The sequence below is a fragment of the Montipora foliosa genome, chromosome 8 (genome assembly GCF_036669935.1).
Source record: "Montipora foliosa isolate CH-2021 chromosome 8, ASM3666993v2, whole genome shotgun sequence".
Lineage (NCBI taxonomy): Eukaryota > Metazoa > Cnidaria > Anthozoa > Scleractinia > Acroporidae > Montipora > Montipora foliosa.
In genome coordinates, this window is record NC_090876.1 from 37,092,659 (window position 1) to 37,107,658 (window position 15,000).

Consider the following 15,000-nt stretch of genomic DNA (forward strand, 5'->3'; position numbering starts at 1 on the left):
TTGTGATACTGTACATCATGCATACTTGATTGAAGAATGGACATTACTAAACAACGAACAGCGAAAACAGCAAAACACTGAAACAGCGAAACGAAGCACTAAACACGATGTATGACCCCACCATACATTGAATACTAACCGACAAAAGTTGGATTTGAGATTACATATCGTTCTAAGCCTAATTTTGGCCTAAAACGTTATTGTTCCTAATCTCAGTCTTAATCTGAATCTTAATCTTAATCTCAATGAATTACAAGCAATAACGTTTTAGGCCAGGCCTAAAACGTTATTTAATCTCAAATCCAACCTTTGTTGGTTAGTATTTTTTATTTTTTTTATTTTTTTTTTTTCAACACAAACAACACCTTTATTCGCTTTGTACTTAATTACATACATATGCATAAATAGAGAAAAGATAATATTTTTGTAATACTTAAAAGCCTGGAGCTGAAGGAATCCTAAGATTTTCTAGCCAGTTCTCCAGATTTTTAAAGTTGTGAAGAATTGAGATAGAATCTTCGAAGAAGCAATTTTAAAGGTAGAATACCGTTGTTCAGGTTGTCTAACTTTCGTTCTAAGGGTTCTATTGCTTCTTTCAAAAGGTTCTTAATCTCTTCTCGAGTAACAGCCATCTTTGCGCCGTTTTGAGCGGAAGGCCGTTCAAACCCGACCGACCGCCATTACGGCATTTGAGTATTCAATGTATGGTTAGGGCATACATGGTGTTTTGGTGCTTCGTGGTTTAGTAATGCCCTTGAAGAATGGGCATTCTTACAGAGCCTAACTCCAGATGAAGAGCACAGACATTCCCAATATGGATTAAAGTTGGCTAGCAATTTTTTTTCATGTGGCATGCTAAATTAACTTTATTCTCTACTTTCTCAAATCCCATAACACATCTTGTTTACCCCCCAAAATTTTGCATACCATAATCATTGTTTTCGTTTTCTCTTCTCCTGGGATACAAAGATGTCCTAAGAGAAATTAAAAAAAAAACCCTGATGCAAAATGTTGGGAGTAAAAGAGATGTATTATGGAATTTGAGAAAGTTGAGAATTCAATTTTTACAAACTGATATTGCAATTCCAGTCCAATAGTTATTATGTCATTGGATCATAATTAAAGGAGAACAATTAAGCACTTGGCATTTAAGTGACACTATCTTGAGGTACACAACAATGCAAAGAAGAGATTGCGAGGCATTCAGAATACACATTTCCATCTTCTTTGTAACATTAATCAGATTGCAGAATTATGCCTGCTTGCCCCAAGAAAAAAGTACCATTTAGTCTCTGTTCCTTATGTTTGCGTGATACTATGACTAAACATTGGCGTTAATGGGGGTGAACTGCCTTGCATTTGGTTAGCCTGTGCGACTTCCGGTGATTGGGTGAGAAAGGAACCTCACTTATCTCCCCAGCACAACGAGCTGAATGCAAAACAGCATGTGCTGGATCAGCAAGAGTATCGGTTAGCGGGCAATATTCAAAAGGCAACGCAGCCAACAAGCTTGGGGGAAGTCGCTGCGAAGACTTAACCGCACCACTCAGGAGTGTCCCTAGTTTATTGAAATGCATATAACAAGGCCCAACCTCAACTTCAAAGGGAGGGAGGGAAAAAAATTTGTAAACCGTAATAATATATCGAATGCTAGCTGTGCTGAACAACAGAACATAAGTGACCGCTAGACAAAATTAATGCCTGCTGGCATAGCCAGTCAGAAGAGCTGTACTACAAGCGAACTTAGTGTTACATGTGTCAACTCTTAGTTATGAATAGAGCTTTGAACGTACTAGCCTGCTAGCGACAAAGCCACGAAGTTTGAAGCTAGAAGACACGACACCACAATCGCTACATTGAAGTTAATAGAGCCACCATGAAAGTGTTACAGATAATAGCCAAATTTCTTGATATGTCCTTCAATTCCTAACATATCAAAAATTCCTCACAAGGTATTGGAGTGCATTCATCTGTGACTAAGATGCAACAAAGTGCGGTTATCTTTGCAATAAAGTGAAGGGGCAGGAGCTTCTGCGGCAGACTCAGTCGTTCTGAGTTTGAAGCCTCAAACTAAAAGCCAATATTAAATACCAAAAACTAAAATAATTCAGTCTATTATCTTTAACATGATATATAGTTTAACCCCATACATAAAAAAACGACGAGACAATTTCCATTTTCCCCTGACACCTTGGTTTCCTTTACCAAAACTTTAAAGGGGCAGGTGTCATGCTATTTTAAACAAACTGCAAAACACTAAAAGACGACTTTGCATCACTGAAGACCAAAACATAATGCTGTAGTTTTGTTTTCAATAACCACTGAAGCACACTGAAGCTATTCTTTTTTGTTTGCAGTCAAGGGTAGAGAGGATGCAAATGGATTGACACTTGAAAAAACTGGCCACTTTTTTCAAGTTTCACTAACTATATCTTCAGAAAGTTGCCAAACATTAAATATGAGCAGCTCTTTATGCCGTAAATACATTTCATATCTTCTCAGGAATGTTGTACGTGTGAGCTAAAGTACTAATTTGGATTTTTTTTTTACCCAGTTTTGACCTAAAAGCAGCAAATTTAGCATGACAGTGCACCTTTAAACACAGCCTTGAATGACTTTTTATTGTTGACTGTTTCGATGACTGCCAGCCATCTTGATCTAACTAACGAGGTGAATTTAATGGAACGTGGGTAAGGTAATGAATCTGATCCCATCAATGCATCGGCTGACATGTCACTGACAAACGATTGACACATTGGTTGACACAACACCAACACGTCGGCCGACACACTGGCAATGACTAGGAATGTTGGTTGACTGTTTGCCAATACATTAGTTGGGATTGGATTCATTACTATTAAATGGAATGTTAATTATGGCCTTATATACACTTAGAGCAACTGACAAAATAAAAGGTCATCGCATGTTAGTCATAAATATGCATTAAAGCTCGCAATATCATGTTGTTTAGGCTCCCCCTACCCTTGTGTTAGGGGTGGGGATCACTTGGGTCCATATTGGGGATAGCCGGCATGCCCCCTCATCCCTGTTCATAGTTGGAGTATTAATTTTGCTGTTATGTGAATGCTGTCCTTGTATCTCCTAGGGGGCAGTTGGTTACGTCTCATTAGGCCAAAGGTTATCTTTAATGAATGTTTAGGATTCTTTCTGCATCGGTAAAAAAATGACCTGTGACTTCTGACCCGTGTTTTGTGCCTGCTGCATCCTAGGTGTCCGCCTGTTTCACCAATGTTCACCTTCTCGTATATTGTTCGCATATACCACACCTCCCTACATGTAGAGTATTTGATCTTGATAATTTTGTCCTTTGATTAAACTAGGACTTGTCTGAGAGTAGTTAGTATTTTAACCACTGTGGTTACTCTGTGTTTGGCGAAAATGCACCGCAATGTCTCTGTGAATGTTTGGATACAACGAATGACCAACAATGCTCTTGATTTTTCTTCTTTTATCTTTGCTTTTAGTCTCCCTGGTTTCTTTCTCCACCTTCAGCTGTTCTTTGATCCTTTTTTTACCGTCCAATTTGGATAACCACACACTTTAAGAACTGACCTAGGGTGCTCTTCCAATTTTCTTTGGTCTTCATCTTCAGAGATTATGGTATTACTCCTGTCCAGTAACATATGAACAACACCAGGTTTCTGCTGCAAAGGGTGATGTCACTTGTAGACCACTTGCTTGATGCTGTCATCTTCCCTCCTTGTGATTAAAGGGACCAGGAAAGAAATTTCCTTGCCTACCTCAGGCTCATGCATGAATTTTTGAGTTTGTTTTGCCGATTGTGTTAAGGTGATTAGTCAGAGCCTACCACCTGTCCCTTCTTGATTAAACTTCCAGGATATCATCCACTTATCTTTCCCACAGCTTCGGTGTGCAATGCAGTGGAGCTGCAGCAATAGCTTTTCTCTGTAACCATTCCATAAAAACGTTTACCAGGATTGAAGAAACTGGACTGCCCATTGCTGTGTCAAATGTCTGTTTATAAATTTGTCCACTAAAACTAAAATATGTGGTAGAGGCAATAAACACTATGAGATCCATGATGTCCTCTACCCCTAAGTTACATCTTTCCTTTAAGTCTTTGTCTTTCTCCAAGCATTTCCTTATGATGGTTAATGTCTCCTGTTTAGGAATATTGCTGAATAAGGACACATCACTGTGGGAGTAAAGTTGAAGATGTCCTCTTGGTCGATGGTTATTGAAGATAGTTTAGCTAAAACAACGTGACACTGTGTGCTTTGTTTGTTCATAATTAACACGCCCTGACAATCTATTACGGGCCCGGTCACATTTTTAATTTGCTTTGCAAAAAAATGGTTAACTGCAAAACGTGGATGAGTGCAACTGATGCACTAGAACCTTACAAATTTTTGTCAAACTTTACCAAACTTCAGAGAAGCCAGAGTCTTGCATCCAGGCTGGCCGACGTTTTTCCAGGTTACCAAAAAAAAAACAATTGGGTCTGCCACTTTTTGCTTTTTTTTTTGGATATTGAAAGTTCGTGACAGGTGTTTTGTAGTCTAATGCAACCATGCTTTACATGTTAAATTCTCTATATAAGGCCATTCCATGACATTCACCTTGTTAGTTGAGATCAAGATGGCTGCCAGTCATTGAAACTGCCAACTCTAAAATATCATTCTCTCTTATGACTATGTTAAATGAAATAGTAATTTAATTTGTTGAAGTTGCAAGCCTGATGAATTTCTTCAACAATAATTCACTGCAGGTCAAAATTAAGAAAATACCATGAACAAGACCAAAACTTTGCCTGTCATACATTGTATGATAAAATCCTTATTTAATGAGTAGGAATCATGGCGCAAGGTCCTTGTACCGCGCTACATCTTCACCACAAATGATCACTACTCTCCCATCCTGCCCACCTACTCAGTTAATAAGTACTGGTGCATAATTTAAGCAATAGAGGACATTTTCTGTGTTTGCATAGCCTCATCTAAACACGAGGAGGAGTTGGGAGAATTCAAGACAGTTATGCAAACCCGAGACACGGTTGAGGGTTTGCATAACTGTAGAGAAAACACAGAAAAAGTCCTCTATAATTAGCTTTTATAAAATATTTCTCAAAGATAATTCAACAAATGAAGGAAAATGCTGCTTTTTTTACTTCTTGATTGAAACAGATTTTTTTGACACATGCTCATATTTTTATTTTCTAAAAACCAATCAAAACACACGTCTGACAATACATAACCAATCAAAATTCGCGTGATGTCACAGCCATGTTTCCATACCCTCATCTAAACACAGCTATTGACCAATGAGAGTGTGCGTACTATTTCCTAATTATTTTATAAAATAACATATAATATAATAATAATCACATATAATAACTTTGGTGGGCCATATTATACAGTGAAGTATTAAAGGAGTGATGTCATGCAAAATGGTGTATTATTTCTTGACAACCAAAATGCCCAAAAAGTAGAATGAATTATTACTGTACAATAATTACTTAAATCTGTTGAACAACATATAAGAAATACAGCAAAAGGAAAGAGAAGCATGGATGAATACAAACGGACAACTGATTGCATTTTCAAGTTTAAGGCAAATCGCTGGATAAAGATAGTTTTTGCTCAGAATCATCTTGTTTGTGATGTAACTGTTACAATAAGTTTATCAGTAAAGGAATTCCACTTTACCATTTCAGAGTTTAAACTCGTGATTAACTAAAGATTTCCCCAAAACACCCTAAAATAACGTTGACATAGCCCCTTTAACATCTCTGTTGCTGGATTGAAAGACCTAGAGAGAAAAAAAGACCTTACCAAACTAGTTTTAGTAAGCCATACAGTTAAGTAGGTTTACCACTACTTGCTTATTGCAAGTTCATAAACTGAATGCATGCAATAGCCATGAAATGAATTTTGGAAAAAAAATTGGGGCGTTATTTAAAGTGAAGCCCTGAAACTTGCTAGTTAAGCAACGTTGTAATTTAATTTTGAGCTTTACCAGTTTTGCTTGCTCCATTCTGTATTTTCCTGTTCAACAATGTGAAAAGTGTAAGCATGACGTGACTTCTCTGACTTGTTAGGGGCGCTTTTGTGGAGAACAGTTCCATGGATTAACACTAAACTACCTACAGAAGGCAATACATTAAAATATAGGGAATTGGTGGATGATTTTTTTTTAAATAACAGGACAGTGTATAATGCAAATGATATAACTAGTTGGCTTGGTTGATTAAGCACCGGATTAACATGTGTGAGGTCATGGCCTCAAGACGCCAGCTGGACCAACACTCATGATCAGGGTTTTTAAAAAAACTAAGAAGAAAGTACTGCTTTAATTTACTGTATAATCACATTATTTTGCAAATGGTAATACTTGATGGTCTTCTCAGACGTCATGACTATTCCGTGGGTGGGGGGGTAGGGGACGAAGGGTACAATAGCTGAAACAACCCAAGCCCTTGGCCTAAACATTATCTAAAGCAAGGTTAGCATTTTTGTAAAGGTTTGGGTTGTTTCAGCTTTTGTGCCCTTAACCCCCTACCCCTCAACTCAACCAACCTCTCCCCCCCCCCACCCCGGAATAGTCATGCTATTCTCAGAAAATAGTGGCACACTCATAGGCCCCTTCATGTAGCCTTTGTTAAGGAGGTTCAAGAACCCACACTGACTGTTAGAAAGAAAAAAGTAGAGGAAATCAGCAGGCTGCACATCTGACAATCTTCACGTATGATCTGAATATCATTTTATTGCTGTGAGTGATTTATGCTGAGTGGTTCTGGCAAGTTGTACGTAAAATGTCTCCCATAATATTGGCCTTTTGCTTTGCCATCAAGCAGCTGCTTTCCATATAAATCTCAGTAAATCTTTTAAGCGCTAAAATCACTGTAAAATCTCTCACATACATGTCAGGTGTCTCAAGATTGGCAAGTATTCTTACTAATTTCATCACGCTCTTTCCATTTCTGGCATCTATTTTGCACAACAACCATTTTTTTAAATGATTGGCAAGGTCACATGACACTTTTAATTAACAGCTTTCCTCCTTTTGACTAAAAATCAACTTCTTTCTTGTTCCTTGTATCTTCGAGAATGATAACTGCTTCCACAACTCGATTGTATAACACAAAAAACTGGCCCAAGGAAACTTCAGGCACTGTGACGCCTTCCTTCGAAAAGTCACGAAATATATATTTAAAAGACATCACCAGTCTGACAGCTACGTCAATCCTTGGTGGTGCACCCCCCCTGGATCCACCCCTGAGTTAAGGCTTCCCTTGCACATCCCTTTGTTTGCCCTTTGTGCTGTTAACAGGATCTTGTTCAATAAGCACTCCTATATCTCTACACTCACCTTTTTTAGTTAATTGAGGGATATATTCTTTACCGTCATCTTCCTCCATAAGTGGTCCCGTAATTTTGGTGAGAGGCCCTCCAGGTTCTGGGTTAATTATAAAACGGCGCTCAATTCCATCTAACAAAAACAAAAAGTGAAACCAACTACTGAAATGCCACTGCTACATAGAAATACATTGCAGATCTGTATAAGAAACAACTGCATTGCAAAGATGCTGAAGTCGTGGTTGGGTGCCACATATACAATGCATTTAAGAGCTTCCACTGTTGGCAGCCATCTGCTAGATGGAAAGTGGAAGTATTGTGGGCAAATCTTGAAATCCCAGGCCCCCACATTGAGGGAGATCGAGGGCTTAAAGGGGCTATGCCACATTATTTCAGGGTGTTTAGGGGAAATCTTTAGTTAATCACAAATTTAAAACTTGAAAATGGTAATGTGGAATTCCTTACTGCTAAAATTATCGTTACATCACAAACAAGATGATTCTGAGCAAAAAACGACCCGTATCCAAGCGATTTGCCATAAACTTGAAAAACGACGTGCTGACTTTTTTCAAGAATACCCAAATGCAATCCGTTTCAATCTTGTCCATTTGTGTCCATCCATGCTTCTCTTTCCTTTCGCTGTATTTCTTTTATATTAAGTGAAGCTATGATGCTCGCAGTTATCAAACACAATTTTTGCAATTGCGTAGAGAAGCCTGAAAAATTCAGGACTTCAACAGGGTCCTGAAATTTTCAGGCTTCTCTGCAATTGCAAAAATTGCGTTTCATAACTGCGAGGATCATTATAGCTTCACCTGATTTCACATCCGCAGTTCATATTATATATGATCCATTTCATATATCACTTCATCATTCTTTTATATTGTTCAACAGTTTTAAGTGGTTACTGCAATTATAATTCTTTTCTTTTTAGGCATTCTGGATGTCATGAAATTACATCATTTTGTGTGACCTAGTCCCTTTAAGCCACACTGATAAGAGCAGTGAAAAGAGGGAAGGAAAACCCCTATGGACAGTGAATTTTAAAATGAAAAAGCTTCATCAAAATCCAACATGCCATAGACTGAATGCATAAATGGCGGCCAAAAAAATATTCTTTTGTTTATGTGCTAGTTAGCCTCACTAGCCTCGTTTGCATGGACAAAATACAAAAGAAAGGCTTCTTGAGAGCGAGGCTAGTGAGTCTAATTAGTACATAAACAAAAGAATATATTTTTTTGGCCGCCATTTATGCATTCGGTCTATGTACATTGGTTTAACCCATTGACTCCAGCACATACATATAAGGAGTGAGACCTAACTTGTCAATGGTGGTGGTTTAGAAGTCAATTGGTTTAAGGATAATACAATATATTAAAGAACATACACATCTCAGAAAGATATGTGAGGTTTGGATGGAGAATCTTCAAGGAATATCCCAATATGGCTGAAAACTTCCTTCATTAATTTATCATAATAAGTTAATTTACGTCAGTAATAAAGACAGCCGACACGATAATAGCGAACAACAAACACTTTACTAAGTACAACAAGGTTGCTACCCGATGGCGAACCCAAAACATAAATATGCCACGAGGGGACGCGCGTGATACACATGCACGGCTGACAATAACCGCTGGCGCAACTTCTTCTTCTTCTTCTTCTTCTTCTTGAAGGAAAGACAACTAACGTGTGAAAGTATAACAGGAAATGAATGTAAATGAAATGTAACGAAAAGTTGGTAACAGATCGTAACCGTTCTTAATAGTACTTGGTCAAACGTGCCAATTCTGAAATAACTGTCAGCTAACAACACTAGTTGAGAATGTACTCCTGTAAGTATGCTGGGGGCCGGCGTGCCCGTTGCGGTCTTGGTTCACATGAACTTGAAACAGGGAGACGATCAGTTTCAAGGGGAGTTGAGTCTTCCTGCTGTTCGGCTTGGTCCGGGGTGGAGACTGGAGGATCTGGGTTGGGCGGACGTAACAGGTCTGGTGGGGCAGAGGGCTCTTGACAAGGCTGGGGCTGCTCAGGAATCTCCACACATTCGTCTTCGTCAAGTGTAGGGATGACAGACTGGTACAATGGTGGTGGGAGGGTATGTGGTACAGTGTAGCACTCGGCTAGCTTCACCTTGTAAGATGTAGCCCTGAGTTGTGAGCCAGAGAACTTCTTAATGAAACACCATTCACCGTCGATGCTAACAATGATATAGCGATCACGGGCGTGAGACTTATCTCGGTCAGAGTTCACATACACCAGGTCTCCAACCTGCAAGGGGGGAACGGGAGCTTGTGGGTGGTAGCCACCTTTGGCCTCTTCGCTGAAAGGATGGTGGGTTTGGCGAGCTTGGTGCTTGGCTACAATGTGTTGTAGGTCATTGACGGGTATCTGCTCGTTGGTGAACTGGTTGCGCTGTGTCCAAAGCTCCAGTGAGGACAGGCCTTAGCTGCGGAGTCACGAGTTCAGGCGGGCAGTGGCAATAGCAAGGCCGAGTTCGGTAACAGGGCCTCTGCCAGGCTCCTGACGTAACAGCTCTTCTTCTAGTTCCAGCACAGCTCGTTCGGCAACAGGATTTTTGTTGGAGTTTTTGATGCGACCAACTTCGACGGAGATGCCAGGATGCTGTAAAGCATGTGTGGTTTTCAGTGAGACAAATCCCGGTGCAGGGTCGACCCGAATGACAGCTTGAGGTCCATCGACTACTAATCGGGCGAGGGCATCACGAAGTGTGCTGCTCCTTTCGTCGGGTACAAGGCATGATGCAGTGTAGGAGGTAGTACATTCTCTCAAAAGGAGGATGAACTGACGACTGCATCTAATGATATCGGCGGCAAATGACATGCCTACAACTTCAGGTGGATCTTCCGATGATTGGCTGGCAAGGGAGGTAGGGAACTTCTTGAGTGAGGCACAAGTGTGGCAAGAGTCTGATACTCGAGTGAGAGTAGCACTCATATCCAGGGCGAAGAAGTGACGCTGCATCACCATTTGGAGTTGGTTCTTAGAAGGGTGGTCAAGCTTGATGTGAATAGCAGTAAGTAGGCCGTCAAGTACAGAACGAGGTACCACGATCAACTCAATAGGGCGGGAGAGTGGTTGTTGACGCTGGACAACAAGTAGGCCGCCCTTGGAAATGGAAGTGACGTTAAGATAGCACTTTATGTCTCTGATGTTGGTCAGTTTCTTGGAAGGGCGGGTTCCCTGTTTCAAGTGAGCATAGACGCGCCGTAGATCGGGGCACTCATGTTGACCACTGAGCCATGTGGGTCTGCCAGTGAAGGGTAGGCACTTAATGTTCTCCAACACTTCTTGAGTGGAGATACCACGGACGACTGAAGTTTCTGTTTCATGAACGAAAGAGCAAATTTGACACTGGGGTTCGTTACAGTCTGGAGCATTACGACTGGCAAAGTCGGAGGGTAAATTCGTGGTGCCGGCAAGATGTTGAAGGCTAACTTGGTATCTACTGACTGTGGTCAAGAAGGAGGTAACCCGTGGACTGGCGGAAAATTCACCTTGGCAAAGTTTGTTCAAGGCCTGAACACAGGGCTGGCTATCAGTCAAGACGCAAGCACAGTGCTTGGATTGAATGATGAAGGGGCTAAAGTGCTTTACAGCAGCGGTGATAGACAAGGCTTCGACCTCACATGGTAACCACGTGACCTGATGCTTGCGTAGTTTAGAGCTATAGAAGCCGGCAAGGTGGAGGCGGTCTTGGCGGGTAACGTACAAGGTGGCTCCGAGACCGCGTTTGGTTACTGAGCCATCAGTCACAATCCAAAGCGGGTCGGAGGCACGAGGGAGGACGATAGACTTGTGCGAGTTAAGGGCATCTTGTGCAGTGGTGAATCTTTGGCGAAGGCATTCGTCCCACTTAACGTGGTCATGAGAATGCAGATTGGCCAAGGCTGACTCGAGTGGGTCCACAAGTTAAGAGCAGTGAGGGAGGACACGGCTAAGGACTTTGTAGGCGCCGATAAAGGAACGTAAACCTTTGACAGACTCTGGAGGGCGGCAGGTTGCGAGTGCTGTGATGCAGTGGGGGCTTGCAGATAAGGAGCCTTGTGACCAGATCCAACCCAAGATAGTGGTTGTTTTGGGGCATATGAGTCTTACATGCAGACAGTCGTAGATTACACTTGGTAAGGGTGTCAAGTATTCGAGACCAGTTAGTGAGGAGCTCTTGTGGGGTGTCGCCGCCACAATAAAGATCGTCAGCATATTTTGAAGCACATCCCTCTTGGAGGAAGTCACCAAGAACGCGACACATTAATTCCTTTAATACGGTCTCTGAACCAGGCATGCCCATGGCTGACCTGGTATACACTCTGATGCTGTGAAACGGAGTGGCCACACCGCAGCATTTCATGGAGGCCTTTGATAGCGGTATCTGGTAAAAGGCACGGGTGAGGTCAGACTTGATGATGTACTTCCAAGGGGCGATGGTGCGAAGAGTAGAGTCGACATCAGGCATCAGCGACGGTTGTGGTTTGCTGAAACGACCAACATCCGTGAAGGCTGTCACAAGACGAAATCCACCCGAAGGTTTTTTGATGAGGAATGACGAGTTGAGGTACTCAACGGTGACTCCAATGTCCTCCGAACGTCGGAGGACCTGACATTGCTCCAACTCATCAAATTGTTGCTGCAACTCAACCAGCTTGTCACGGGAATATTGGGGAACGCGGCCTTTGCGTTGGGGAGGTTGCACAGGTCCCATGTTGACAGAAGCTTGGACAGGACCAGCTGTGCCGTTGTATCCGACAATGGTAGGATTGAAGACTTCATCGTGGGTTTGGAGCACTTGGCAGAACTGGCTACGGACGGTGTCAGGTAAGATGTTGTCGGGGTCAACGTTGACGGCATCCAAGAAGAATTCAGACTGCGGTGAGTTGCTTCCGCCAGGGTGGGGAGGTGATGGGTGCGATCTGTCAGGGGGAGATGTGGGAACCACGGTTGTGGTGTGACGAGCTTGGCAGAGGTGTTCGTGGCGTCGCACTGTCCTTGGTTCAGTAGTGTTTTTGAGTATACGAACTCTATTAGCCACTGCTTCTACAATGTGGGGCTGAGGCCAGAGCTGTGAAACTTTGGAGCAGTTATTGCATGGTGCATCGGTACGGGCTTCTATGGCTAAAGTGCAGTCAGGATCTAAGTTGGGAGGTATATCTAGCTCAAGATATTCCCCAGGAAGGATAACTGTGGTAGGGGCTGAAGAGTGTAACACATAAGACTGGGTGCGATGGACGGCGTGAGCCTGGGAGCTGGCATTTGACTCGGGATTGTAAGCGAGTATCTCGGAGCCTTGGATAAGAACCTGTCCCTTTGCCGGGCGAACAGATATGTTATTGGTGATCATGAACGGAGTTCCAGCTAAGGCATCGACATCCAAATCTTCTTCCACTAGGGCATCAAGGGTCAGGCATATGTCAGCTCGTGAAAGGGTGAGGTGGGTCTCGCCGACAATGACGAGCGGCGTAACTCCATCTGCTTGTAAGGCCTGTTGGGATGTTTTGACAATGGGAGCATCTATGCTACGGGCGACCGAGGCCTTGATCATGCTGGTTTCGGCACCAGTGTCCAAGGTTAGTTTGAGCGGGTGGTGACGGTAGAAGGCATTGAAATGGGGTGATTGCTTTGTGCTTACGCGGCGAGACACGATCCTGGCCGTGGAATGGAGAGGAGAAACAATGTCCTCTGTCTCAGGTGGACAAAAGAAAACGGAGTCAGTGGGATCTTCTTCATCGTCGAGGCTACTTGAGACGTGCTTTGGCGAGGAAAGCGCGGTCTTCAGCAGGTAGGTAAGTGCACTGACTTAAGAAGTGACGATAATTACGGCTGGCCTGCTTGCACAAGGGGCAAGACTTGACGTGTGGTTTAGGGCCTGGTTTTTGGGAGCTATTGTAACTAGGACTCCTCGCAGGAGGCTGTCTGAACTTCGACGCCGTTGAATGAAAGATTTTAGCGTCGGCATTGTTACTAATCTCTTCCAAGAGGGAATCCAATGCTTGAGAAATTTCAGGCTTGAGAGATGCGAGAGACTTGGACCTGAGCTCTGTGCCGTAGCGTTGTTCGACAAGACTGGGGAGGTTACGGTGGACTAATCTCAGCCAAGTAAGTACAACAAGATTTTCTCGAGTGGGAGACATTTCCTTGTCAGAGTCTGAGACTTCACCATGGTGCGAGATATTGCCATTTGCCGACAACAAATTATCTTCGATAAATGACATTAGACATTGATAGAGATCCTCGGGGCGTTCCGCAGGGGCAAATGTGATGTTGTTGAAGTCGAGGAAGTGGGCACCAGTTGATTGGAATCCGAAGTGAAGGCGAATCGCTTGCCAGATGGAGTTCATGGAGGTAGAGTATTTGACGATGGTGTTACGAGAAATTATCGGACAATAGTCCGCAATTTGGCCAAGCATTAATTCAAGATGAGTACACTTTTGTTGTGCTGTTGTGCGGGAAGCTGGAGGCCGTGAAGAGGGCTGCCGGGTGATTTTTTCAACCATGTCGTGCCATCAGCAAGAAAGCCAGCGAAATGAACAATGAACAATGAACAATGAAATATATCTTTGTGATTAAAACGGGTGAACTTTATTGGCAAAAATTAAATTTCAACATGTCTTTGTACATTTCACTGCTGAACACCTTAATTAATATTATTACAACAAGAGGTTATGGGTAGCCTACACTTTGTTAGAAGGACTTTTAGCCAATTTCCTTTAAAGTTCACAGTATTTCATTGTTATTTTATATCAAAATATATTGGTCAAATTATATCCATGCAGTTTCAATTCCGTAGTCCAAATCAAAATCAACATTTTGTGACCCAATGATCGGGTTGAGTGTGATCATATAAATAGTTGTTTACATTTAAAACTGTTATTAACGGCATTGATTCCAATCAAAACCAGTAAACAGATACTTTAAAGTTTCTACAATGGTATCAAGTGACGCTATGATCTTTGCAGTTATGAACGCTTCACTTGATTTCATATCCGCAGTTCATATATGATCCATTTCATATAACATTTCATCATTGATTCATTCTTCACGGCAACATTAGAACCCACAAATGCCCAGCTCCCAACGTCAGTGGCTTCATACTGTAGCTCAGTTGGTTAGAGTGTTGCACCGGTATAGCGAGGTCACAGGTTCAAACCCAGTTGAAGTCCTGAATTTTTCAGGCTTGTACTTTATGCAATTGCAAAAATTGCGTTCATAACTGCGAAGATCATAGCTTCACTTGATTTCACATCTGCAGTTCATATATGATCCATTTCAAATATCATTTCATCGTTGTTTCTACAATGGTATTAAAAATATTTAATACTTTTTCTAAACAATACAAGGAGAATTATAAAATTATGTAATTTGCCCGCTGAGATGTGTTATAACAGAGTCATACGACAACCGGATATTGTATTGAAACAAAAACACAGAAACTCATTTCTGGTCACACAAACAATTCTTCAATATATATTTCACTGCTAGTCTGTCATGCAGTCCTCTGAGGTTTATTGGTCACTGCGATTGTTTCTGAATGAAAAGATACTGAGTTCAATTCTTACTTGGGCTGCCTTTCCTGCATAGTCTCTACGAGGCAAAGAAATAGCACACATGCACATGTGCGAGAGTAATAGACTTAGCCCTCCCCCCA

At 42.0% G+C, this 15,000-nt stretch overlaps 1 protein-coding gene across 1 annotated transcript in view; it reads right to left on the reverse strand.

Moving 5' to 3' along the window:
* LOC138013221 (phytanoyl-CoA dioxygenase domain-containing protein 1-like) overlaps nucleotides 1-15,000 on the reverse strand; it is a 41,387-nt gene that overhangs the window by 439 nt on the left and 25,948 nt on the right. The window contains exons 9-10 of the mRNA XM_068860240.1: nucleotides 7,351-7,470; nucleotides 5,998-6,124 (exon numbers count right to left, since the gene is read on the reverse strand). Coding sequence (XP_068716341.1) covers nucleotides 5,998-6,124; nucleotides 7,351-7,470 — 247 coding nt within the window. The remainder of the gene's footprint in view (nucleotides 1-5,997; nucleotides 6,125-7,350; nucleotides 7,471-15,000) is intronic.